Here is a 27,562-nt window from a genome sequence, read left to right on the forward strand (position 1 = left end):
GGACCATACACAACAGTTAGAGTGTGAGATATCATTATAGCAAACAGCTTGCATTCTGGAGAAGGAGAGATAGAAAAGTAGTTCTGTCTCACCCATGACTCTTCCCTTCTTTTGTGCCTTCCTAGAGGCCCACCAATGCTACATGACCTTGTCAGAGAGCTACTGTGCCATGACACAGGGCAAAGCATCACAGTAGGTGAGAGAAAAAGTGCAAAGGCTCAGAAATTTCAGCTGTCCCCTACTCTGATGCAGACTGCAGGAAAATCACAATTATAAACAAGTAAACTGAGGAAGAAAAGCAGGGAATCACCAGGTAGCAAGTGTGACATACTTGCTTACCCAACATAACCCAAAACAGAAAGCCAGACTAAATGTTTGGATTTTTGTCTTGAAGATGAAAGCAGTAACAAAGAGGAGAACAAAGAGAAGAAGGCACTTGGTTGCACAAAGTCACCCAGTAATGCCACAGGAAAAAGCAGAACCACTCCTAAGTTACTTATGCCAGAGTTTTTTGTATTCACCTTCCATCTGGCCTCACTGGTTATGTTCCACTATGTCCTAATTCAACTCTGTATTTGGCTCTTTCACTAAAGCCACTGCCTGAAGTTTGTCTTGGCCAGGGCATCTCAGGTTTTCTGACTGTGTTGCTCTGCTCCTCTCCAGACTTAATTTTTTCTCTCCTACACTGGAAATGGCTGCATAAGTGGAGATGATAAGTGCACACAAATGGGGCAGAGGGAGCACAGAGACACCCAGGAGCCACTGAAGGCCAGTGACTGTCCTAACGCTGGAGGTAGTTCTCTGTAATCAGGAGAGGCAAGGGGAGTAGAGAGTCACAACAGAAATGCCAAGGTGGGTCTGAATGGAGAGTAAGTGAGAGTCTGGGTGTAGAACACCAGGAGATGCAAGTGTTGAAGACACTGAGCTTAGATTCTCACCAGGACAGCAGCACATCTAGAGATAGCTTCTCCAGTCACTCAGCTGGGAGAGAAGGGGCAATGAGTAAATCTTAATGACTCACAGAGGAGGGACAGGACAAGAAATTGAACACTGTCATCTCCCAGAGCGTGTGAAAAGACACATTTATAAACAAACCATGGTCACCAGGCTAAGGATGGAGGAGACATGAGAGGTGTCTAGCTGGTGTTCCTTGTTCTGTGTCATGACAAGTAGCCTGACCACAGCACCTGGACATAGGTCCTGGTGTTCAAATGTTGAACAGTTCATTTGAGCACGTCTCCTTCATGACTATTTGGTAAGAGAACAGAAGCAACTACAACCTGTTCTGTTCTACAATAAGGTCACCCTATTCTCTTTATGGTAAAGAATGCCTGCTGATGGCATGGCCTCTCCTGGGCCTGACCAGAATAAAACTCTTTGAGGCAGAAAAGGCAGTATTCCTGAAAGGATTCAGAAAGTCTACCATCGCTTGTTGCTGTAACACCTCTCAATTGTGTAGGAAGCTGAGAAGAAGCTCTGCCCTTTAGTCTGTCTCAGAAGTCTTTGCATGTGTTTTCAAAGCCTGCTGTCTTTGTGAACTCCAAACATGTCTGAACAACCTGGGTGGTTTTCAGCCTTACGGCAATATGTCTGCAGGTGTGTGTGCACACAGATGGAGTTTTTCTCTCTGAGCTAGCCCTTCACTATTATTTCTGACGTTCTTTGCAGAAGGGGGACGACACAGGGACTCACAGCAGTTGGAAATGATCACTTGGGATGGCTTCCCAGTCCCCTCTCAGGCAGCACAAACAAAGCCATCTTAAAAGTTCCTGCTTTGAGTGTTGTTCTGAGTAGCTGTTTCTTAGGCTGCTGTACCTTCTGGCACCTAGATGTGAGTATGCCATCAGAGTAAAGATTGGTATCTTCTGGGGATGGCAGTTTCCAGGAAACAGCACCATTCAGAGCTGCTCGGGACCTCCTGTGCTGTAGAACCCTGTTACTGCCATGTACACAAGCTCCCTTGCAAGTTGCTATGGCATGCCTCAGCAAAGTTGGCTGATGCAGGCTGGAGACCCATCGCTGAACGGCCATTGTTTTGTCAACTGAACTTTCGCTCTCTTCAGCCAGGGCAAGGCTTTATCTCACGGCACCCCGCGGGGCTGACACCCTTTTATTACCTGCCTGAGTGCCTGGCATGTGTACAGGGTGGCTGGCTGGCAATGAGCTATGCCCGGTGTTTGCCACCTCTGACAGCGGGTCATAAGCAGGGCCAGAAGCGCTGAACTGTGCCATGGCTCTCCAAAACCCGGCACATTCCCGTTATCATATCCCTTAACCTCTGATCCCGGAATGAGGGCTGGACCTGGCACTCACTGAAATTCCTCCTACTTCTACTGCTCTCGCAGTCCCAGGTTCCTTGCTTTCATGTTTGGAGACCTGGAATTAGGGTTTCTGTGACCAGAAAAGGATGGCACATCATCTGGGCTTGTAATCGGCTAGATCATCAGGTGTTAGCTACTCCCCTCCCTTTTTCATTAGCTGCTGATAAACCCTGAATACTGATAGTTGTTCCTTAATGTTGCTCTTTTCTTTGTAAGTGATTCCTGCTAGGGCGTGTTTGTAAAACAGCCAGGGCAGGGCAGCCTCCAGCTATCAACCTTCTCTGCTAAAGACTGACCAGTTAGCAGCAGCTCCAGGCTAATAATAGCACGCACTAGGAACTTTTTACAAGACTGAAAAAAATGAGCAAAACCTGTATAAACCCTTTTTACAAGTTGTAGGGAGAATTATAACCTGCCTGAGGTAGATAAAGCTTGCAACACTCAAGTGTGAGGGTGTAGTATTATAAATTACCTGTTGGAAGCCATGGATTCTGCTTCTGTCTTTTCTCTGTCACTATCAAGAGAATGTTTCTGTATCTCAGTTTCTCTCAGTAAAACAAATGACAGATTTGTTTCTGTCCATTGAAAACGGAAGAGAAGGGACTGTAGGTGCAAGGAGTTGTGAGTAGTCCTGACTGACATCTACTGGTAAACCAAAACAGGCTGGTAAGGTAGCTAGAAGCTTGGCTGTGTTTGTGGGGGATGAGGGGATATACGTGTTCCTTTCAAACGTGGAAAGTTAGGCTTGCTCATTGTTAAGACTATGGCATCACGTTCTTGGCGAGACACAGCAAAGAGGTACGACCAGGAGCTTTCCATGGTCATAGCCACGACTGGTTGGGGCTGCTTATTGCCAGATGCCTGAGCCTGCTCTCAGACATCACTGGCATGCCCTTCCCTGCACAAATCTCTCTCTGCTTCACTTGTACTTTGAAATCATGACTAGGACACTGCTTCCTTCCCCCTTGGCTCTAAATCAGGAGTGCACCTGCCAGAGTGGGCCTCGGACCACATCCACTGCTAGTGCCAACATAAATAACAGTGATAACCGCTGATATCTCTTCAAAGCACTTTATACTTTTCCAAACCTCTTCCCAAAGATTTTAACCACTTCAAGGCAAAGCTGGCACAGAGCAGTTTGGAAGGCTGCCCTCTGCAGACTGAAACAAAACACAATCATGCACCTTGTTTTGAAGAACAAACACTTTACTTTACCCATCAGACATGTATCATCTAAGTAATATCAGCTCCTGATGGGAGTCCTGACAATACACATTTGAAAATAAAAGCTATATGAAATTACCATTTGGTACATTGATATTATTTCTCAACAAGTTTGAAAACAGAATTGACAATTGCACAAAAGCAAATGCTGGGGACAAGTAGTTTCCTTGCCTGCTCTAGGACACATCATATACATGACAGCACAGACAAAGAACAGACAAGGCACAGTGGCATGAAGATGTACAAGAAATACAAGATTAATGCAGGCATAGGCACATGCCAGTAACAGAAGTTGTTTTATACTGAGAAGCACTAGCACTACTAAAATCACAGTGCAGGGGGAAGTGGTCTTTCTGCCAAGAAGGGGGGAAAGAGCTGACCTGGGAGACCACTACAGACTGTAGTTCTTGTCTCATCATCTTGTCTCATCTCTCATAGCCAGAGCTGGTTTAAGGCATGGCAGGCTGACTGCTGTCCCCCAAGTTCAAGGGAGAGGAACCTGCCAGGCTGTTCTTGCCAGAGAGAAAGGAAGAGTGCTGGCAAGCTGGGCTAGAGTCTCCTGCATTTACCAGAGACAGGCAGAATGAGAGGCAGACATCTCTCCCAGCTGCAGTGTGGAGACTCCGGTGCTCTCCCTTTGCAGGGGAAAACTGGCTTCCCAAGTTTCAGGCATGAACAAACACTACATGTGAACATTACCATTTTGTTCCTCCTGCTGCCCTCAAGAGCAGACTCAGTGCCTGGGAACTGGTTGCCTGATGCTGTTGGTCACTGTCCCATGGATCTGAGTTCAGCTGTGACACCTCTGCACTTCACCTCCCTTCCCTCGTAGTTATGGGAGTACCTGTGCAGAAAGGAGCAGGGGAGTGAAGGTTACTTTCTGCTGTGTAGTGACAGGCAGGGCTCTTACACTGTGCTGCTGGGGCTGCAGCATCCCTGCCTCAGTGGGAGGTTATCTGTGGGGCTGGTCTTGGGGTCTGGCACAGCTCAGAAGGGGAACAGAAAAGAAACACTGGGCAATGCAGAAAGGGAGGTTCTGAGTCACCTCTGTTGAACAGAGCAGCTAAACAACACTCTCCCCTTGCAAGAAATCTGAGGCTTTCTAAAGCCAAGCTTTACAGATAATAAGTTTTGCCTTCATTTTCTTGTCAGAACCTGATTTCAGGATCCTGTTACCCTCACAGTAGTTATTTCTAGGTTTAGGAGATCAGCCTCAGCCAGCATCATGTCTTACAGTGGCTACTAGCACAGGCTCAACCACCTGAAGCAGACAACTGCTGCTTGGATCTCTCTCAAAGTGCCAGACTTAATTCCTAAAAGATCAGCATCCCTAGCTTTTGATATCTGTGCAGTAATACAGACTCAGAATCTCATCCAGTAATTTGAGTGCATGGAAAAGGCAGATACTCTTTCAGAGACCTCAAAAGAGCAATTTTTTTTCTTACTTTGCAATTATGCCTTGGTACTTGTAGTCTGTTCTTGAGCCAGGATCTAAAATAAAGTCTTACAAACTAATTTGTAAGAACTTTGCTCTGTGCCTTTCAACACACAGAAGACCTGATGAATTGACTACAAAGGGCTGTGTGCACTATTTGAGCCCCTTTTAGAGCACATAGCTCCTCTGTTCAATTACAGTTTAGCATAAGAATTTTCTGTTTCATTAAAATTTGGAAGGAAAAGAAAACCTATTTCAGGAAGCTTTCCTGACAGGCTGTTTTTCTTCTGAATAAGATAATAGCTTCAATGCAGGGAGGAGGAGGAAGTAAGCAACACCATTGTTCTGTTTTCAGCCAGAAAAGCTGAAGCTAAGAGGTTTTGCTCAATTCTGAATTCAGTAGATCTGGGAGTCAATATCTCACAGATAAGTCTTGTCCCCAACAGCAGGACCAGCTGATGATGGGAAGTGAGTCATGAGACCCCACAATTCCTGCCTCCACAGCTCAATTTAGTTTGAAATATAAGTTCCCTGTGGGCTGGACAACAAACTCCTTCTCACAGCTCCTGCTGGGCCCTTGTAGTTGAATGACGCTCTACTTCAATTTACCAAGACTATTGTGTGGCTGTGGCAGCCCTGAAACCTGGGCCATCTGAGGACAGGGCTCATCCTGAGGTTTTCAGACATTGCCAAAGAGGCTTTCCTCAGAATGCAGTGACACATCCATCTTAAAAAAAGGTGGCAATACAGGCTGCCCCTGCACAAGGCCCCCACTAAATCTATCACTGCTATGCACAGCACACTTAAGAGTATAGCACTAATGAGAGCTGTTAGAAGTGGTCTGGTACAGCTCACATTTCTATTGGCTTTAAGCCTACAGAGCCTATTTGAGGTTAACTATTGCAGAATATCAGTGATTAAGGTATTTGAAATATATTTACAATGGCCCTGTAATAGCAGCAATAGTCTGCACCAATTACAAGGAAAGAGAAGCATCAGCAAACAGAAAAATCTTGGAAAAAAAGTATTTGCATGTGGTAAAAAAACTGACACTCATCTCATTTTCATAATATTCTTCAACGCAAATGGTGTCAGCACCCACAGCTGCAAATTTGTTTCCATGGCAAAAACAAGAAGCATCAAACTTTATAAATGGGGTGCTAATTTGCAAGGTGCAAGAACCTTGAGATGCAGTTTAAGGAGTGTGAAAATAAATAACAAAGATTTATTAATGTCAACAGCTATATTAGAAATCACATAACCAGAAGTTTGTTCCCAAACACTCAGACTTAGGGCTGCACCAACTGCTTTTCATTTTAGAATATTTCAAACTTCCCAATTACACTGGTGTCAACTCTTATGGTAGTTATCCAGAGTCAAGAACTAGTAATCTCTTTCTTCAACACCTGAATGTAAGGTACAGAGAGGGTTACCAACATAATCTGGAAACAAACTACAACAGAAAATACTGGCTGTAACTAGATAGAAAACACTACATTTCTTCTTCCCATTTCACACTAGTGATTATATTCTGCTTTCTTTACATGACAATCATATCTTTCTCCTGCAGACCATTGTGTGTTGGGAATAAGTTGCAATATGTCACTCTGGACACAAATGTTCAGAGTTCTGGGGTCCCTACTTTTTGGGGAAGGCTAGAAAAACAAATGTTGTGCCAGCCTGTTCAGAGACAGAAATCTAATATGTCACCCTAGTGCAAATTTTCACCTCTTCCTGAGATGTGGGTGCAGGGGAGAAGGTGAAGGGGGACAGAAGTTCTAGCTCTATGACATAACACATGATTACACTGGAGAAGAGCATCTCTGATTTTTCACATTAAGAGTTCCTGGCAACAGTGGTGTCTGTGTCCAGCTGTCTGGATTATCCTAACAGGGGGAACAACTGACAGTGACTTGGTACCATGGCAGCCAGACTGGGAGCACTGGGCTGTTGAGCACTGCTATAGAAGTGCACATCAGACTGGCTAGAGCCTCTTGGGCACCTGAGACCCCAGCACACTTGACTTGGGCAAGATGCAGTAGACCCCATTTTGGGAAGAGTTGCCACTCAGGTTGTTTCTCTGTACATGTTCCATTCCCCAGCTTTCTGCATCTTCTTTCCCCAGCTGGTCTAGGCTCTGGGGGTGCAGCTCTTCCTGACTGGCTTCTTCCTCCTGTGAACAAGAAGAAAGTGTGACCTGCAATGTCAGTAAGCTACCAAGTCTAGCAACACTCCAGGAGAGAGGCAAGGTGTGCATGATAATAAAATATCTTCCCACATTCTGTCAGAAATTAGAACAAGCCTGCCTGTCTGTTAAAGATCCAATACACTGCTGCAATACACTGCTGGATGCACATTCAAGCTTTAGATAAACAAGGAGAGATTCATCCCTTTTCATCCTATGTGAACACATTCACAGAAATCCTGTGGCAAAGCAAATCTGCAAACACTTGCAGAAGACTTTGGGCATGTCCACATGAGAAGCAACAGAAACACTCCCAAAACACTCTTTCAGTTAGGAAGGGATCACAAGACTACTCTACAAAAGGGAGGCTTCTTTCTGACTCTGCTAGGTCACTTTGTGCTGTTTGGCTATTCTCATTATTGAAGCCACAAAACCATGAAGTAGTGACATGGCTCCCACATGCCTTGCAGCCTTTGACTTTAAAGCTGAAGATCTAAAATACACTGATTGACTCAATACAGGCACTCTTTGGCAAAAGCCACAATTCTGCAGTGATATAAGCACACAGCTGACCAATCTTCCACCACCATGTGTGATAAATAATCCACAAGCGATATGTTCAGATCACAGTCCATGACAGCCATGAGCTGCTCTTGCTGGAAAGGACAGTTTGATCATTTTAATGTCTGAAGATGAACAGTTAGAAAGCAACTGAAGACAAGCAAATTTTATCCACTGCCACAGGGCTGAGGTTGGCCTCAAAGGAGCCAGAAGGTGTGTTTAAAGGTACTAGAGTTAACTGTGGGGACATAAAAACAAGAGCTTTTGCGTCATTTTGCTTAAACAGAAAAGGATTGATCATAAAAAATGGTGACCCTGCCCAAGCCTTTTTGTCTTAATGAAGATTGGAAAAGCAAAGATGGTACCAGGCCCTTTCTCCCAGCAGAGTTGGTCATCTGATCTGAAGCTGGTTCAAATGCATGGTGGAGGGCTACCAACCTTGCTAACATCACCCACTGATTTTCCCAACAGATCCTTCCTCTTCAGCTCTTTTCTTTCTGGCACGTTGAGCTTGTTCACCACTGCATCAATCTTGGAGCCAATGCTGTTTATGGACTGTTCCAGCTGCAGCACACGATGCAGGAGGCTGAGGGAGACATGGAGAGCCTTTGTAAGCTTTTTCTTGTGATGAACAAAGGGATTTGCTGCAGACCTCTCCCAGAAACCTCAAACAGAAATGAATGCTCCCAGATCACTGATTCACACCTACTGGTGACATAACTCTCCTCTACACTGTGTTTTTATCTGTAATTAGTGGTTCTGCTTAGGATGGATCCCAGTCCACACACAGTATAATTCCATTATTAAATAGTGCACCTGCCTCTCCTTTGATACAACCCTATGTGGTTTGCTCACTGTTTCTCAGTAGCAGAATCAAGATATACTAATTTTCTGTGTTGTGTTTATCCTGTGCTCCTCCTATGGAGGAAATAGCCAAGCATTATTCTTGGACCTGGAGGATACAGGCAAACTAGGCTGTAAATCAAGGATATTTATTGCTGCAGGACCTTCTGTAAAGGTATCAACTTTCCCTGGCCCAGTTATTTGGGCTACCTTCTGACCTGAAACATGACAGCATATTGCCTGTGGCTAGATGACAGCTGAAGAGGTTATTCAAGATGCAGAAAGCAAAATTTCTTAACTCAGTCTTTTACAGGAACAAGCAAACTACATTACTAGAAGAGTTCCAGTTATCTCCTCACCTGCTTATTTACACATGTGCAAGATAAAAAGGATAAGATCTTACTGGAACTGCTCAGCACCACTGTAAAGAGTTACATCAGGGAAGGAAGCAGCAGAAATTGGATCCCTCATTTGCAGGGTGTTTAAACTACTGACATGAACATACACTTGGAACTCTTCTTTGGAGACCCACGTGGCCTTATTTGTTTGGTTATTCCTTGCTTCCATGTAGGTCAGATTCTCATCCAGGTTGTTGTCACCGTAGGATTTCCCCAAATTTTCAATCTCTGTAGTCAGAGCAACCTGGAAAACGAAAACTCCTGCAAATATGCATACTAACTCTGTGGTCAGCTTTACTGTCAATAACACAGAGCTTCACAGGCAGCAATACACTCTACTGTATCCAGGTAGAGCTGAAACTTATATATTAGTTACCTGCTTAGTTTATACCATAAACCCAAAGATTCCTGAGGCCACTTTGGCATGATATCTACCAAAGAGAAGATCTTTTTCCTTGCCCTTTTTTTTTTACCCTTTTTGCCTCTAGGTCATGCTTCATCTGCTGTTGCTCCTCTTCATCAAGGATGTGGTTGCCATCTCTGTCAAATCTGGAGAAAGCTTCTGTGATCTCATGGTCTGCATGGCCCAGTCTGCAAAAGAATAGAAAGCTCAATGCATAGAATCATACTGTTAAGCTCTAACAGAGTGGCAATTTTGAAATCAGTGTTGTTTCCTCCTGCCAGTGACAAACCTTATCATCCCAAATGGGCAAGAGATAGTTATACAAACCTGTTTAGAACAGGAAATTAAACATTTGAGGAAATATTATTTTTTTTATCAGTCTTAACTTGCCCAGATCTGAGCTAACTGCCCTCCTTCTCTTGAAAAGCAGAAAATTAAGGTTACCTGTATTACTAAGAGAAAGGACTAAGTGGGCATCCCTCAAACTGACTCACTTACTCCTTCAAGCTGTTCTTGAAGTCTTCAAAGTCTAATTGTTTTGTTCCACTCTGCAGGGCTTTCTGCACATCAGAAATCCGTTCCTTCTTCAGCTTCAGCCTCGTGAGTGTTCGGTTGTAGCTCTGTTACCAAAGATACAGACACACAATCATGCAAATAGAACAATGAAAAGTAGAGCAGAGTGGGCAACGTGATACAGGTGAGGATATGCTAAGTAATACCAGGAGTTTTCAAGTTTTCCACAAGCAAAAAAAGCACTGTTGTATGAACTTCATCTCTAAACTAGAATCACACCTTCAGAGTGACACTGACATGCTAACCCTCTGCTTTTCTCATCCCAGTTCTTCCTTTATCTGATTTCCCAACACATCAGCTGTTTAAGATAATGTGTCAAATACTGTTCCTTGCAGAATGCTGGTCCCAGAGCAGAACTGTGACCTCCCAGGAACTTTTCTGGAATTTACCCATGGGAAAGCCAGATTTAACCTGCTAGATTTGTGCCACTGTAACAGGCTCAGCTCAGTTCAGCACAGCAGGACTTGCCATGTTATTGATCAAAGTACATTTTGTGAAGGACTCAAAGAGCTTTGTCTCGAGACCATCCTGGGAAGAAAAGTCCCTCAAAAACACTACATCAAGTAACAGAATGCCCCCAACATCTGCTTTCTCATATTCTCATTGCCAGAGGGTCTGGGAGCTTGATTTATCCCAGAAAGGAATTGTGACTCTTGTGCACCCAAAGAAGGGGAGCCTGGAGTTGGCACCCACTGTTTCTCACTAGTAAATTCCACTTAGGTCAGGGATTTCCAAAAAATGCTTCATGATTTAGCTAGAAAGTAGCACAGCTTTTACTATTCATCACCTGCTTCAAGATGTCAGAGAGCTGCAGCTCATCCTTCTGGCTCGAAAGCTCCTCCTTGACTTCTGAGTAGGTGTCATTGATGATGGCCAGAAACATGTTCTAGGAAAAGGGGAAGAAATGAGATGAACATGCCTGATACATCTTGCCTGCTCCAGCAGCTGAAGCAGCAAGAAACAGGTACAGATGTGCAAGACTTAAACAAGCAGTTGCTTCCCTGTTGGGTAAATCTTAGGCAAATTAAAGAGGGTGAAGAAAAGGCCCATTTCAGCCACACCATGTTTTCTTAAGTTTTTGCAGTTAAAGCCGTGGCTGAAAGTACATTTGTTCCCACATCAAATACTACCTTTGTTATCTTCTCTTGCAAAATCTTCGGTTACATATTGACTCCTGACACTGGGTGTTTAACCTTGGTTATTATGAGTATCCCTCTGCATCCATTGCCTAGGAAGTCAGTCAGTTTCAGTCTCCACCTTCACAGATGTTGGCCTTTAATCACCCTAATAATCAAATCCCCAGCTGTAGTAACACACACCTTGCCTACTGTGGTCTATTTGCCCTGCAAATCTATTGTAACAAACTCCTTTTCTAAGCATTGGCACCTAACCCAGGGATTGTCAGGAGGGGTCTCTCAAACACTGCTTTCAACACAGGGACAAGGAGGACTTTGTTGCTTACCAGAAGCACAAAGAAAACAAAGAACACATAGGTGACAAAGTAAATAGGCCCAAGGACCCTGTTGGCATTGTCAATGGAATTGTAGTCAAAATCACCAAGAATGATCCGAAACTGGGTGAAACTGGGGAAAAGAAAGAGCACAGGGTCACACAAAGGCACATGCAAACAGTTCTGAAATGAACCTGAACCTGCCTGCAGCCCAGATGGGCACAGGCACAAAACAGAACAAGGTCTAAGTTGCTCCAGAGTGGCAAGTTAAATGCATCCACAGTATTTCAGGGGTGAAGCGAGCTGATGTGGTTAGAGTAAGTGGAAAATAAAACATGGTTTCCACACAAATTCAGGCTGTCCAAAGTGTGTTTTGGTATAAATAGGAGTCAAAACAAAACTTCCTTGATTAAAGGCACTTGACTCAACAAAGCCATCTCTTGCAAGAGAGTTTTAAGACTCTGGAGGGATGTTAGAACTGGACAGTGCTCTTCAACCTTTTCAACTTCATAGCCTCTATAATGAAGAAAGCTTAAGTGCATTGATCCCAAGCTTCCTTATCTCAGTTTTCTCTTGTAAACCCTCTCAAAGGCAGGACCTGGATGCCCAGAGGTCTGTGGAACAGAAGCTGAAAACCATTTCTGTAGCAGATACCTCAATTAACATCACACATTACTTGAGCAGGCCCATGGACTGCAGGATTGTCTGAGACAGGATTTTAACTGGCTTCACCACCATTCCCTTCTGTGTGTGCTCATCCACCCACTGGTCATCCTCCAGCTCAGATATATTGATCAATATATGTGGGATTTCCATGGAAACAGATATCCTTAGCAATATCCACCATATCTTGTCCTTACTGATAAACACCAGATAAACAGAAATCTGCCCTCAGTTTTCTCATTGTGTTCTTTTGTCCAGAAGGCTGTGAGCAACTTATTAACCATTTCATGTTTATTACAGTGATACACAACAGGTGTCTAATTGACACTGAAATTTGCAATTGGGGGGAAGAGTGAAAACCAGTTTAAATTATTTTGATAAAATTATGGAAACGTGTTACTAACTTACACACTTACATGCATTTAACAAAGGTACTGAAGTTTTCCACTTGTGTCCCAAAAAGAAGGTAACCCAGCTGGGCATAGGCAAAGAAGACAATGAAGAACATAATGGCAAAGCCCAGGATGTCCTTGGCACAACGTGCCAGCGTGGAGGAGAGCTGGGTCATTGTTTTGTTAAAGCTAATATACTTGAATATCTGCAGGATGAAAGAATGGGGACAAAGTTAGGCCAAACCATCAGCTAGGTTAGTCCCTCTCATATATGCACATGCTTATTAGGACAAGAGGTTCACCACAGGACCCAAGAACTGAGGGGAAAGTTGGCTAGGGAACGGTGGCTTAGCCTTCAGGACATTTATCCCAGGTGTGCCACCATCCTTCTCCGGGTTCATAAACATATGACTTTGATCCCTCTGTCAAAGGAAAATATAAACAGGGACTGTTAGAAGGACAGATCTCTTAAGGCTGATGTGGACCCCCTTGGTGGCTTTCTGCCACACTAAGATGCTTTAGTTGAAATGCAAAGTCCGTGTCAACAGATGAGTGATTTCCAGCTCTTGGGTGACCATATAAAAAAAAAAAACAAAAAAAAAAAACACATGGTTTGCAAGATTATCCTCAAAAAAACCAAAATAGTGCAGGATGGGCAAAGTTACATAGTACTCAGCATTTTTTAAAACCACTTGACACCACAGTGTCTGAGGTCATCCCCCTGACTGTTATCTCTAAATAACTGACCTCAGAATGCAGGGTGAAAAGTTGCTCAGATTTACTGCAAAACAGAGCATATGACTTTGAGGAAAATTCTCCATTCTATAGCTGTTACATTCATTTACTCAGAGGCATGGAAGAGACAAGCCTCAAGCTATCTAGAAGGAGAGGCCTGACTGGAGACCTGGCACTTCCCAGACCCCCTACAATACCTTGATCCAGGCAAAAAATAAGTTGACTGCATTCATATTGTTGTACTGTGTCTGCCAGAATGCCAGGAATTCAAAGTCTGCGTAGGTGTTGGGGCGTTTCAGCAACTCTCCCAGCAGCCTGTTCACCTCAGTGGTGCGAAAGATGTGAAACCCAATAGCAACAATGGAGAGCTGCAACGAGGAAGAAGAATAGTCTGCAGTGACCACTGCTCCTATGCTTTCCATGCAGATTCAAATGTCACAGAACTCATTGGAATCCCACTTCAGAGCTGCAATCTAGGGGTGGGCTATGGAAATACAGTCTTGATGTGCTGAATGATGCCCTGACTTCACAGTCTCTTGGGCATCTCTAAGAAAGAACTTTCTCCTAGAAGCCCTTCCAGACACAAGAGCATGTGTCCATTTATTCTGCTCTCCATTTCAGTATTGGAGAAAAACATGTGCCAGTTCTTGTCTTATCTAGATTAATTTCCACATTCCTTCATTTATTTTGTCTTTTATACATCCCTGCCATTGCTCCCCCAAAACAGCAGGCAAGGATCCTCACCAGAATGACAACTACATCCAGAATGTTCCAGATGCTGGTGAAGTACTGAAGCTTGTGGATACGGAGCTCCAAAGCCTCTTCCACCACATAGTAGAAGATAAAGACACAGAATACAATTTCACAGGCAACAATGAAGAAGTCCCATGTGCTGACGTATCGTATAAGCTTCACTGTCCGGATCTGCCAGGACGGAATGGCACCACCAGTGGCTGGAAACTCAACCACTAACCTTGAAGGGGACAAGGAAACAATTTCAAACTAAGGGATGGAGGCTTAGAGAAAATATTGAGAGGCATCAAACTTGAGCATGAGCTATCCACCAGACCATGAGTGGAAGGATTATGTATGAGTTTATGCAGCCATATCTCTGCTGTTTCACTGCCTGTGATAGGAACAGGTGAAAGGTGACAAGAAGTGTGACTGGTTATTTCAGGAAGACCAAGACTTCTCACTGATCCATACAATTTCTACTGAGATCACTCAGACCCACCCCACTGATAAAATATTAACCATATTAAAATATTTGCATTTTAAGAAACAAATTGAGGCATTGAAAAAGATGCAAGAGGCTTAAGAATTTTTGTCAGGACTCAGCTTACCTCAGAACACAGAAGAGATTGATATTTGCATTATACACAGAGAAATCAATAAAGACAACTCGTGTTCCCCGATCCAGCCACAGTTTCTCCTTCAAGACTTGCAGGGCTTCAGCACTCTCTTCTCTGGTCATCTTGAGGTCTATGTAGTATCCTCCCCCACTGTAACTGGTTAGTCTTCCCCAGTGAGATGAACCACCCAGTTCCTCCTCAGAGTGGTACCTCCACCTGCAAGAGACAAGGCACAAAGGCCTCACCTGCCCAGGCTTGAATATGGCCTTGTACCCAGGATAAATTATATCTTCAAGGGGCAGAGCAGTTTTCAATTGAAGAATTGGTGCTTAATTCCTACTCCTGATCTAACCTACATAATACTGGTAACCACTATGGTTAGTTTTCTGGTTTAGTGCTTCCCAGCAATGACACTACTTTATTTGCAATACTAAGGAGGGAAAATTCTGAGGTTTGTTGGCTATATCAGTCTTGTTTTCATGGATATTATTCTCAGGATCTACTCTATTGCCTTCTAGCACATCATACACAACTATCTGCTTAGAATGCTCTTGTACTCATATTTCATAATGAATGATAGCTTCTCATTAATGGATCAAGATTCATGCAGTGAGCAGAGTTATTAAACTGCAGTTACCTAACATTATTATAGAGAAACGGGTTGTCATGATAAAAGGGATGCACTCCCCTTTCTCTGGCTCCTGAAATCCCAGAGGAAAGTAAGTAGTAACTTGCCAGCTGAATGCCAGCTTGCCATTTGATGGATCTGGCCCCAAAGGCCTTTATCTATCCTCACTCTCTTAAAAATAGGCAACACTTTCTTCCTATATTCCCACTGGATTTTTCATGGCTTTCCCAATGTGAAAACTCATTCTGTTGTGCTTCTCCACAAAGAGACACTAGACCTTATTGATAGACAAAATGGATTTTCTGCCTCTGACTGCAAGGGGAATTCCAGCCTTATGTGAGAAACTCACCCCCAGCATCCTGCAGCTCAGCAGTTCTTATTTGATCTAGAAGAGACTAATTTGGATTTGATGAACTTACGCCGTTCCATTGATGAGCCCAAAGGAGACCCTTTCCTCCTTGTCCTCGGAGTATACATCATAGCAGCCCAAGATTTCCTCCTTGAAGTCATCATGGACCACACAGGAGTTGTTCTTCACCTTCAGCTGTCTCATGCGTGGGACACCCAGCAGCAGGTTCTCGTAATAGATGTATGAGTGGGTGCTGTGTGCTGCCAGGGACTCGTTGTTGTACCACTTTGTCCAGTAAAGACTGTCCAGCAGGGGACCTTGTGCATACTGCAAAGGAGGCAGAGGAGAGAAGCTCCATAGCTCAGGCATCAGAGGAATTTTCTTAGTCTGGGATAGTAAGGTAGTAAGACCTGACCCACCCCTCTACGGTCCCCAAGATGGAAAATAGTAGAAGTTTGCATTGCATGTATGTTAAGGAGGGGAAAGACCAGGGCTGGTGGTAGAGGAGGGATGCTGAGCATCAGGGTCATCATTGGTTTGTCATAGGCCTGTAATGTGCCTGTGGCATCTTCTGTGTCTGATTAAAAGACAAGAGCCCTACAAATCTCATTGTCTCTTCTACTTCAGTCAGCACAATTCTCAAGGAATTGCCGTGGCACAAGTTGTAAGTGATGTGTGTGCTAGTGTGTGTGCTAGTGTCCTGGAAACAGGGGTGGGGAAACAATAGCATCATTGTTTGCTGGAGTGTTTTAATATGACAGAAGAAGGCAACTCTAATTGAAAAATAATTTCTGGCTGTCAGAGATAAGTAGTTGCAATAACTCAGTGGCCTTCACTGAGGCTTTTGTTATTCTTTCACTCATTCAACAGAAATGTGTTAGACCCCAGATGTTTTTCCCCTTCTTTATTCTCTTTGATAAAAGTCCCTGCAAATTTTAATCCAGCTCCTTCTTAAAGAATCTACAGATTAGACAAGCCCAAGCATGAATTACAGGCAGGTTAATTTTGATGTTCTCAAAATGCCATGAAAACAGACACAGGCTGTTACTAAGACACCAACTTGAAGACATTGAACTCTTGGATTCAAAGCCACTTGTGTCACAAGGAAACTTGAAGTAAATTTCATGGCCTCTCTAGGCCAGTACTTCCTATCTGTGCAACGAGCTCATGCTTATATCACCAAAATTATTTTGTTCTGTCCTGCCTGTTTTACTGGGAAATGGACTCTTCTGGGCACACACAAAACTTAGCCTAGCCAGTATTCTGGACATAGTGACAGGAAAAATTATACTTTAAATCAATGAACATTTTGCATGCAAATGTTATTGTAACTATTTCTAGTAGCTGGCAAAAACCTGTGGCAGCAAAATGTCTTGCTGAAATCACTAGATAGTACTTCAGAGGGGACTGGATATCCTAGTCTAGCTGAGTTTCAGGGTTCCCCTGGCAGACCAGATTTGTACTCACCACCCAGAAGTCAGCCATGCTGCTGATGGACTGGAAGGACACACGGCCATCTGTAGAGGTCTGCAGGAAGAGCTCAGACATCACTTTGGTGTAGTAATAGGCATTGGAACTTGTCATTCCATATGTCACTAAGAGAACAAGAGGAGGGTCCTTCCTTATACCTGAATATTGGAGCCTGATATAAATGCATTTATATATTCACTTTCTGTGTACCTTATATTTTCACAGGTAAGCTGAACAAGGCACAGGAGAATAAATCTTAGGGGGTTTTGCTTTCTTAGGAATTTACAAACTTATCTGCTCTGTGTTCCACAGTTTAAACTGTCAGACTGACCAAGTATAAGAGTTAAGTAGTGAGAAAAGACCACTGGAGGATACAACTGAACATTCTGACAGTTTTTTGTTCCCAGACAAAATTTCTAAGGGACATTTTATTTCTCAGAACAAAGTCCATGACCTATATTTCGAATTTCTGATGAGAAACCATGAAGGCACGAAGACCATCCTATTTTCCCAAATGAAAAGGCAAGTTTTCATCTACCAAGAAACTCCAAGAGGAGCAGGCTCTAACTTCCACAAATGCGTTGTTGCAACACTCGGGAGCTCCTTCCTTCAGAAAGACATCCATCATTGTGATCACTAAGAACATGTCCTACTCTTGAAAGGACACCAGGAAAATAAAGCATCTGACATTCAAGACACAATCCCCTACACTTCCTGGATGAGTCAGTGTGTGACAACACGTACGTCTGTGTGTGTGTCTTGGTTCTTTAGGAAGAGTGACTGAAGCCCTGTCTCCCTGGGCCACCATGATAGTAACTTAGGTGGTATTGTCTGTCCATCTCTCCTGCCATAGGGCCCATGAAATATAACCCTCTAAACTGTCCCATACCACAGGTGCTCACTTGTGATAACAAATGAACCTTTGCAAAACCAAGCAGCCATTGTCCTACTGACACAAAGTCAATATTAGCATTAGCATTCAGTACAGGGACACATTACATTCAAGAACAACAGGGTGAGCTACCATCTGCTTTATCATCTCAGTCTCAGAGGGAAAAATCTCCCTGAACTGTGTCTTTGATACCAGGAAGTTTCTAGAGCTGCTCTCTGGGTGTTGAGCATTTGCTGTAAAACTGAGAAAAGACCTTAGGCAGATTCTCCAGGACTGTGGAGTCAATGGCTAGAACTGAAAATACAAATCAGAAAATACTTCTTAATTCTAACCAACATCAGTTAGCATTGGTCAGTAATTTTACTTCTCTGTGCAGCATCAATTCTGTAGGTTAGTGACAGCTTCCTGCTGCTGTGAGTGGCCATACAATAAATGTAAGAGAGCAAGGAAGACTAGAAAAAAAAAATTCACATTATTCCCCTCACTATGCACACAGAAATGGTGCCTATGAGATATGACAGCTACTTACATAGACAAATGTCCACCAAGAACATAACATAGACCAGCAGCTCTCGCAGGGTGGTCTTGACGTAAAGCTCCCTGTTTTCAGCTGTGTTCTCAGTCAGCGTGGTGCCCCACAGACCTGTTGGGTATAAAGAAGGAACTGTAAGTTTTCACTTACATACATGAGCCATTCTCAAGGGCCACGTGAGGAACTGTAGTCCTGTTCCAAAAAAAACACTGTTGGAAGTTGAAGTTTTGTCGCTTTTCAAGGCCAAGCCACTTTTAATTTCAAAACTTGACCCATAAAAATGTGCTAAATACCCCTAAGAAGAACCGTTCCAGCATGAATAAAAGATCTGTGGCTAACCAACACTGAAATACACGGGCTTTTTATTTTGCTAAATCAATATTTAGTTTTATGTTTCTTCTGTTTCCTGTTCATTATAGCCTGTTTTTTTCCTGTTTTTCAGCTTACGCTTTGCAGAAATTCTGTCGTTGTCACAAATGCTCTTGAAACCATAATATTTCATCTCAGTCAGCCATGTGCCAACAGCTGACCTTCCAAGAGGTCTTCTATTGCAGAACTGCATCTGGTGTTAGCTTTATAATTATTACTCTGTTTAGTATATACTGAATCTTTAGTCCCCAAATATTTGTCTCTTGCTTACCTAAAAACTCTTGCAGTTTTCTTGTTCATCATAAAACTCAGTCAAATAACCCAACTCAATATTTTCAGCATAACATTTAGAGCCAAATTATCTTCAGGACATCCAACAATGGAGCTTAGCTGAATCCAATACACCAATTGCACCACCTAAAGATCCTATTTCTTCACACAACTCATTAAATGTCACCAGGATTGTCAATAAGAGAGAAATGCTTCCTTTGAAAGAAGCCTTGATATTTTGTGCTTGATGAACCACCTAATACCATTAGCGTATTTGTTTGTTCTTTTTGTAATGGCTTTCTGTTGTGATTTCTGGAATGCTCCTGAAGTTGAAAGGCATAAGAACTTTCAATTGAAAGCCTAGTGATGAAAGCCATGTCAATAACTGCCATAGTCTTGCTGCTTTCTTCAGCTCCTGGAGAGCTCAGCCCTGATTCCTATCCCCAGTAGGATGCAACAACCATCTTCCTGCAAACCAGGATCAAAGCTGATCAAAGGCCCCACATTTGAAGTCATCTCTGGCAGATGACAAACTTCTTTTCTGTCTGGAGTAAGCAAAAGTGTTCTAGTGGTCTGTGTGCATTTATCTTGTCATTTTGATAGCTCTTTGGTATCTTAAGAGATTAGAGAGCTTTTTGCACCATTAACTACTGCAGTGACTGCTGCAGCATCTGCTGTCACTTCTGGGCAGGCAACCAGTAGCCTGTTCTGGACAACCCAGACCAGCAACAGAAATGACAGCCTGGAGACGATCTGGATTAACTCCTGTGGAGGAGAAAGTATCATGATCTACAGGAATCTTCACAATGGAGAAAAACATGGGGGAAAAATTTGCCCATCTCTTCAGGTTACTTTTAAATTACTGCCTTCTTCTTTAGATATGACTACATTGCAAGCTTTTAACAGGTTTGTTTGGGGTTTCTGCCATGAGCAGGAAACCCCTACTATCCATATGTTTGGAGCAAATGCACAGCAAATACACTTCTTTACTTTGAGAACAGAAGTATATTCAGGAACACCTAAATTCAAGGACACTCAAATATCCTTGAGAACTTGGTTCAGTGACTTGCCCAAAATGATACCTGGAGGACCATGAGGCTGCTCCAGTCCTCTCAAATTGAATGCAGTAGTTGTAATACTGTATCAGCTGACGTTTATTTTCAGCTGTGTCTTTAGGAAACACGCCAGGGAAATCTATCACCCCATACATGAAGCATGTCCCCATCTGTGTCTCCTTTGGCACCACCTACCCCAAGCAGCTATTTTGGACATGACATTTGGAGTACAAGGACTCAAGGCTAGAAGATATCCAGTCTTCCTTATGGCACTTCGAATGACCATCCAGCACTCACACAGCTGAGCAAAGAAAAAATAACAGAATCTAGAAAATAGGCTATGAATGCAATTCATTTATAACTCTCATCTTCCTGATAGTAACAAGTGCATGATACGATTACTGGAAACACCTACGTTATCTTCTGAATGTGCTTTTAAACCAGACTTGTGACCCAGGTGAGTGACTAGCTCACAGTCTCAGGTACAGCTGGAGATCCTCTTTCAAAGGCAGTGGGAAGCTGGGCATCCCTCATCAACTACCATGCACCCAGACACCAAGCAGTGTGTCCATGGGCTGGCCATGAAACAGCAGAGGTGGCAGGAGGCAGGCAGTAACCAGGACACAGAATTGCTTAGGGACTGCTTAAAAAGGAATGGTCCTGAGCAGTGGCACTAGGAGCAGCAGCTACTCACTACTAACCCAGCGCAGTAATTGATGAGGACAAGAAAAAAGCTTAATAATCCAACCATTTCCTCAAACTCTCATTGTCTAAGTGACTTATATGTACTACTTCTATTTTCCATGTGAGACACCAAGGTGGCTAAACAGAAAGGAAAGGGGCAATGGAGAGACAATGAAAAATGATGAGCACCTAGTAAACATGCAAAGGAAGGAAGCAAATTCTTTGAGGAAAATGTCCCCGCTTCAGTGAGGCTCAAAGAGGCCTTTGGTCTGTCTGCACCAGCCTTTGGATTTCCAGCTTTGGTATTTCCTACAGCCCTATTTACCACCCTTAGTGTCAGGACACACTGCTACAACAGTTAGAAGAAGAATATAATGTAGTGTCCTGACAGTTATTGTCATTTGCATGCTGCAGATTCAACTCTGGCAGCTCACAAATGGAAATTTGATGTTAAAGTATGGATATGTTTTTCCATTTTAAGCCTCAACAATGTCTAGAAGAAAGCATTTCAGAATAAACCAGGTAAATTATACACTGCCTAAGAGTAATCTGTAATTAGCTACCAAACCCACTCAGCACTGTTCCTTCGCCAGGAGAAATCTCTAAAGCCTCTACAGTGAATTCCATGTGAATTAGTAGTGTTAGACTGTAATGGCAATTACAATAGTATTGATCACAAAGGGGCCGTGCAATTCAAGCTATACTGTTATTCACCCACTCTGTACTGTTAGAGGGTATGGCTCTGAGAAAGGGTCTTGCCTTCCAAGAGAGGGGGAAAAAAGACACATTGGCAAGAATTTATTTCTTCTTTGCTTTATCTTTCCTGGTTTAAAAATAATAGGATTTTATGCCTTCTATAGGAAACTGTTCAAATAATGCCCTTACCCAATATTGTATCCTGACAGGAGACTTATCTTGCCCCCAGGATTCTGTTTGCCTCTGAATAAGGCTGCATAATATTTCATTCTGCTTTGTCTTTTAAACCGGAAAACAGCACTTCTTTCTGTCAACTGTCTTCAAGTAAAGCATTGTTTGATACATTGGTGTAATTCCCTACATTTCAGTCCTGACAGTGCTAGATTTTCTCTGGTAGGTATGTCTACCAGTTCTTATGCTACTGTAGCACAGAGGCCAGTACCACTCTATCTAGAAAATGCATACTAAGAGTAGTCTCACCACCACGGTGTTGGCTCCTGGGGATTCAGAGCACCTAAACTCTGCCAGCAGATTCACTGCATGACCATTAGTCCCCACAGCACACCATTAAGTCCCTTACCTTGTAGTAAAGGTAACAGGACAGACCACAAAGCTATAGCAAGGCACACAGAACAAGGATGGTCCTTTCAGGTCAGCCAAAGATGATCTCTGGAGTAATGCTGCTGCATGTTGAACAGGTCCCTGGGCTACACAGACTTTATGAGGTTTCTGCTTTCTGCATCCCTTCTCTTCCTCCCTTCCCTCCCACACCATTGCTCTGAGGACATAATAAGTCCCTTCTAATGAGATATCAGAGATTTACCTCGCACGCCTCTGAAGATGTAGAAGCAGCACTTGAGGAAAGGACTTGTCTTTCCCTTCACAGCTTTGCTCCGTTCTTCCTGGTAGGGCAGTGGATCCCCAACCTCTTCAAAATTCTTGTAGGGATTCTCCAGCATAGACTTGGGGTTGTAGATGGTTTGAATTTTCGAGGAGGTAGAGGGAGAGCCATTGTAAACAGGATTGTCCCAAGCTTTCTTTCCCACTGTCTCCAGTTCATGCACTTCTGATACTTTAAAGTGGCTCTCAGCTCTGTCGTTTAGGTGAGACAAATTCATGACTACTCACTGCCAGCAGAAGCACTTTCTAACTGGAATTGTGACGATTGCCTGCCCAGGCTGGAACTAAAGGTTAGCGGAGATAATCAATGGCAAACAGCTCGTCTGCCTCAGCAGCCAGGAGAGGGCACACCAGCAGCTCCCCACAGAGAGTAAGCATCCTCTGTTTCCTTTATATCAGCTCAGCTGGTGACACCGATCAGAGGGGTGGCACTACCCGTTGTCAGGAACCACGGTCAGCCCTATTATCCCAGTCGCCCTGGGAACACCGACAAGTCCAGGAGGAGCCTCCTCTGCTTCTTACCGGCAATGACAGACCGAGATGCCGTCGTGAGGAGAGGAGGCTGCCAAGAGCCGGCCCCCTCGGGTGCTGCATCCCGGGTCAGTTCCAGGGGGGACCCGGTGAGAGAGCCCTGGCAGAGGGGCTGGACAGCAGCCTGGGCTCGGGGCTGGGGGCTCCCACTTTCAGTGAAGGGCCAAGAGCAGGAGTTCCCAGAACAGCAGCGCCCAGGTGGGCAGGTGGAACAGCATCCTTCCTCTTCTGTAAAAGGTTCCCTGGTTGTAAAAGCAGGGGTGAAACACGGGAGTAAATGCAGCAGTTGTTTTGGAAACCAGGGGGTGGAATCTCCTGCTTTGCAGTATTCCCACAAGCCCTGCAGTGCCTGCCAGCCCTGAGGCAAGCCTGATTGAAAAGAAACCCAACCAACCAAACAAAAAATCCACCAAAAAACAAAACAGAAACCAAGCAACCCACAAAACGCATCAAAATAACAAACAAGCAAAACTGGCAATAACAGTGGCTGGGAATTGTCTTGCCTGGCATCCACCTTGCCACTGGCCACCAGCAAGTAATTGTGCCAGGCACAAGTCCTGTGACCGTACCCTGAGGGGTCCTAGAGTTTAATCCTGGGAAGACACACTTGTCTTGGTGATGAGACTGCAGAAGAATGTGCAGCCTGAGCCTGGTCCTTCCTCAGGTCTGAATACATCATTCAGAAGAGGTGCCTCGCCATGGGTACTGAGGGCTGTTATTTTTCTGGCATTACCCTACACCTGTAGGCCCAAGTAAGGATGTTTTATTTGGACTGTAATGTTCATACAGGTGATGTTGCCAATCCAGTGGGGATCTGCAGAGATGTCCCCTCCATGTCACCTAAGATCATGGCACTAAGCAGCTGCTTGAACAACAGTGAGACAAGGGCACTTAGAGGGCAGCCTTAGTGGCTGGAAAGTCACTGAAGGTCTGGGTTGGACCCTTTGACTGAATTTGGTATTATTAGGGCCTGTTGTGCTTTATTACTCCCAAGCAAGGTGAAAGCAGTGGCATGGAATTATAAAGTTCAACAGATGGAAAGCATTTGCAGGGCTCCCAGGCAGCAGCAATGCTAAGGAATGAGACCCCAGTGAAAGGCCAAGTGCCAGAGCCAGGCATCCAGTTACACTCCAGGGACCATACGGCAGATACCCCTGCCCATGCACAAGTAGCATGACTTATGTGTGGAGCTGCTGCTTTGGGGGAATATGGTTTGCTTTTTTTTTTTTCCACAGTGCAGCTCTTGCTGCCTGTGACACAGCACCACCACACATCCCATCCCATCTTTCAGGACTCGGGTACAGTGCAGATCTGCTGTCTCAGTGGCTGGGGCACAGAGCAGGTGGTGAAAGAAGGGGTGTTGTCCTGTATTGAAAGACCAAGTCACCCACCTAGCCCAGAATACAGGTCATATCTCTGTCACCTGATTCTGAAGAGCCTAACACAAGGCAGAACCAAGAGCACTCTATAATTAAAGAAACACATGCAACATTTTACAGGCAGCATGAGGTGACTCAATTTATGTGGGTCTAGAAAGCTCTTTTTCAGCCAGTAAACTTGAATGATGGGAGATGTGTCAGCTGGGGGAGAATATGATCCAGACTTTAGGACCTCATAGATCACTCTGCTCTGCCCTCCGTGGTGTTTCATGTAAGCCCGTGTGGAACAGCAGTATTTCCTGGTAAGGAACAGTGAGTGTATGTCTGGTAGCATCTGTGAGCACTTATATCTCTTTTCTTTACAGTGCCTTGGGCCTTGTTCACCAAACTCCCATTCTTGTGAAAACCAGCTCAATAGACTTTCTATTCTCCATTCTTCTTTCTCCCTTCTTTATTGAGATCCATTTTCCAGCAGGCCTAGATGAAACCTTTCAGAGATAGTCAGGGAAGACTGTTTCTAAAACCAGAGACCACTATCACAATGGGATTCAGCATGTTAGGATAAAACAAAGTACCACAGCCACAGAAGTTTTTCTCTTAGTGTGCCAAGCACACAGACCTTTAAACAATATCTCACAGTTAACTCCTTTGTGTAAAGAGAAGAGAGCACCAAAGTGTTCATAAAATCCATGCCCCTCCCCCCAAAAAAAGCACTATCAAACATTGAATTAGAACTATAAAGCATTTAGATTTCATGGCTGGAAAAATGTCCTATCAGTTAAGGAAGAGCAGATACTTGTTGGGACTGAAGGCAACTCTGCTCACCAGACCCAAGAGGACAGGCTCTCCAAGAGCTCACCAGCCACTGCTGAAGCAGCCCTGGCAGGAACGTTTCCACCAGCTAGAGAGACACCAGTTACAGACCAATTTTCTGTGCTGAATAGAGCTGGTAGAGAACCAAGACAGAAGTATCCAGCTCTATAACAGAATCAGTTTGGGCACAGATTTTGAACAATACTTTGAATTTTCTTCCAGGAGCTTAATGATCATCGCTAAAGTTTAAAGTTTTACAGATGCCTCATTAATGAGAAATCTTGTATATAAGTTTAGCAGTACACAGTATTCTATAGTCACTCTTCACTGCAACTAAAACAAAGAGACATAACCACGCATAAATAATTCTATATCTAAGTTCCTGTTTTCTTACTTAGGGTGCTATGTTAATTCTCTTGGCAAGAACCCACTTTCAGCAGGTTCTCATCAACACAAGTTTTTGGTTCCCACTTCCAGGCAACATAAACAGAGCTAGAGATAGTTGTTATCTCTATGGATTGCATCAGGAATAGAGAAAGGGAAAGTGGTGGTAACAGCACTAATCAAATGTTAAACATCAGAAATGAAAAAAACAGACTTTCAAGCACAGTACTTTGGTGTTGAGTAAACTGTTTATGACACATATTGAAAATTTTCCCAGCACAGCATATTACTGTTCATATGTTTTCATTACTTTTCATTTAAAGGAAGTCTTCTCTGCTGATCTCTTTTTTCTTTTTTGCATCGAACAGGTGGATTTTATTTACATTTAAATAATACCATTCCTATGCTAGTTATGTTGAGAGATTAAGGAATTCAACCACCTCATGAGAGACTTGATGAGGAACCAGCAAAAAAGGTGCTTTCTGCAGACCAAAATGTAAGAACTGTTTCAGTAAGCAGCCCTACACGTCTCCAGCCTGTCAAGGTAGATCTGCCTGAGGAGGAGAAGGTGAAGAGAGTATGAAGGACATTTTAGCTAAGGACACATTAAAATTGACCTATAAAAACTTGTTACCATGATGTACAACTTAGCAATATGTTTTCATAAACATCTGTACAAAGACATATTTACTAACACTTACATATTTCCTAATACATTGGAGAGCTCTCTTACATTCACGTACCCGTGCAGTGGCCTTCAGTGGGGACACTGGCTGGCTGCAAAATCATAGGGACTCTGCACATACAACTCCACTTGAGCAGAAAGAAGCAGGTGTAGGATGAAGTTATCATGTCCTTTACAAGACAATGTTGTTTTTTCCTCTTTTTAGACTATAGAACTAAATTTTCTTGATCTCCAAGTAAAATTTTGATTACAAAGAACCTTTACTGTCACTCTGCATGGTGTTGCTTTCTTAAGGCTTCATTGCGATACATGCAGCTGTCCAGATCCATGTGTGGGCATGTTACCACACACACACACATGCAGCAAACACACTCCATGCTCCTAGGAGCTGTCTGGGCCAACTGGCATTGCTGGGAGAAAGTCTGTCTTTGACACACCGTGGGCAGTGATGAATACCCAGGTAAGAACCACACCTAAAAAACCAGAAGCGCCTGAGGAAAACCAGCTTCAAAACAAAAGGTATTTCCTCCTGTGAAATGAAGCCAGCTATTGGGTGGCAACCAACCCACAGTTTACTCCCAGAAATGACCCATGCTTGTCATAAATCAGGGAGCTTCCTTCAAGGGGCTCAAGGAGTCACTTCTCATAGGCTGGGCTGCTGTCAGTGACAGGGTGCTTGGATACAGACTGCTCCTTTGAGCCAGATTTATCACAGCCAGCAAGAAGAGGGACACACACAGTCTGTGTCCCATGGCATACCACAAGCAAACACCTGCCACTGTCCCTACAAAGACAAAGCAGGACTCAGACCAAAGATTTCTTCCCCAATCCAGCTATCTGCCAGATGCAAGAGAGTCTCTGTACAAAACCCCTGAGAACATAGCAGGCTGCAAGTTTGTGCTGAATAAGTGTGCTGAGAAGAAAGAATACTGATCCATCTTGGTTTCTGGGGAATGTTGCATTAATACATGGGTGAATACATAGGGGGGGAAAATAGCAGGATGCATCAGATGTGAAAGATGAGATGGTAGCTTCCAGCAGCTTCGTTAACAGAAGCAAGCATGACAGAACTACAGTGCTACATCGAGCTTTCTGATGGAATAGCACAATTCATATAACGGGAGACTAGTAAAAGAAGGAATCTGCTGCGGAATTGTTTCCCTCCTCCAGAACTTGTGTGCCTGCTGGTGTTCCCACTTTTAGATGTACCAGCACGTCTTAAAGCATTTGATCTCAGAAGTGTAAGTAATGCCTACGGGTTTCTTTCTGTTTATTCACAGCAAATCTTACATTGAAATACTATTTGTTTTCATTAGATTTATTTATACTTCAGTGCTTTTCACCTACTCCCCAGTTACGTGCTTACAAGCTTAGTAAAGCACTTAAACTC

General features: G+C 43.7%; 1 protein-coding gene across 1 annotated transcript; it reads right to left on the bottom strand.

Moving 5' to 3' along the window:
* Positions 1 to 6,964: 6,964 nt before the first annotated feature.
* PKD2L1 (polycystin 2 like 1, transient receptor potential cation channel) lies at positions 6,965 to 22,598 on the bottom strand. The gene is made up of 15 exons (XM_062496338.1): positions 22,304 to 22,598; positions 18,404 to 18,517; positions 16,980 to 17,107; positions 15,583 to 15,839; positions 14,527 to 14,751; positions 13,928 to 14,156; positions 13,381 to 13,551; positions 12,473 to 12,654; positions 11,406 to 11,526; positions 10,731 to 10,829; positions 9,869 to 9,990; positions 9,441 to 9,558; positions 9,075 to 9,211; positions 8,165 to 8,312; positions 6,965 to 7,153 (listed from the first exon to the last, which is right to left on the bottom strand). The coding sequence occupies exons 1-15, from the start codon at positions 22,596 to 22,598 to the stop codon at positions 6,965 to 6,967; spliced, it is 2,535 nt and encodes an 844-aa protein (XP_062352322.1).
* Positions 22,599 to 27,562: the final 4,964 nt, after the last annotated feature.

The sequence above is a fragment of the Cinclus cinclus genome, chromosome 7 (assembly GCF_963662255.1).
Source record: "Cinclus cinclus chromosome 7, bCinCin1.1, whole genome shotgun sequence".
NCBI lineage: Eukaryota > Metazoa > Chordata > Aves > Passeriformes > Cinclidae > Cinclus > Cinclus cinclus.

Coding starts and splice junctions, on each gene's coding strand:
- PKD2L1 (XM_062496338.1), bottom strand. CDS start 22,598: ATGAATTTGTCTCACCTAAACGACAGAGCTGAGAGCCACTTTAAAGTA. Junction 14,157..14,526: donor AATCTCTTCTGTGTTCTGAG/GTAAGCTGAGTC, acceptor GTCCCCTTCAAG/GTTAGTGGTTGAGTTTCCAG. Junction 9,212..9,440: donor ATGACCTAGAGGCAAAAAGG/GTAAAAAAAAAA, acceptor TTCGTTTTCCAG/GTTGCTCTGACTACAGAGAT.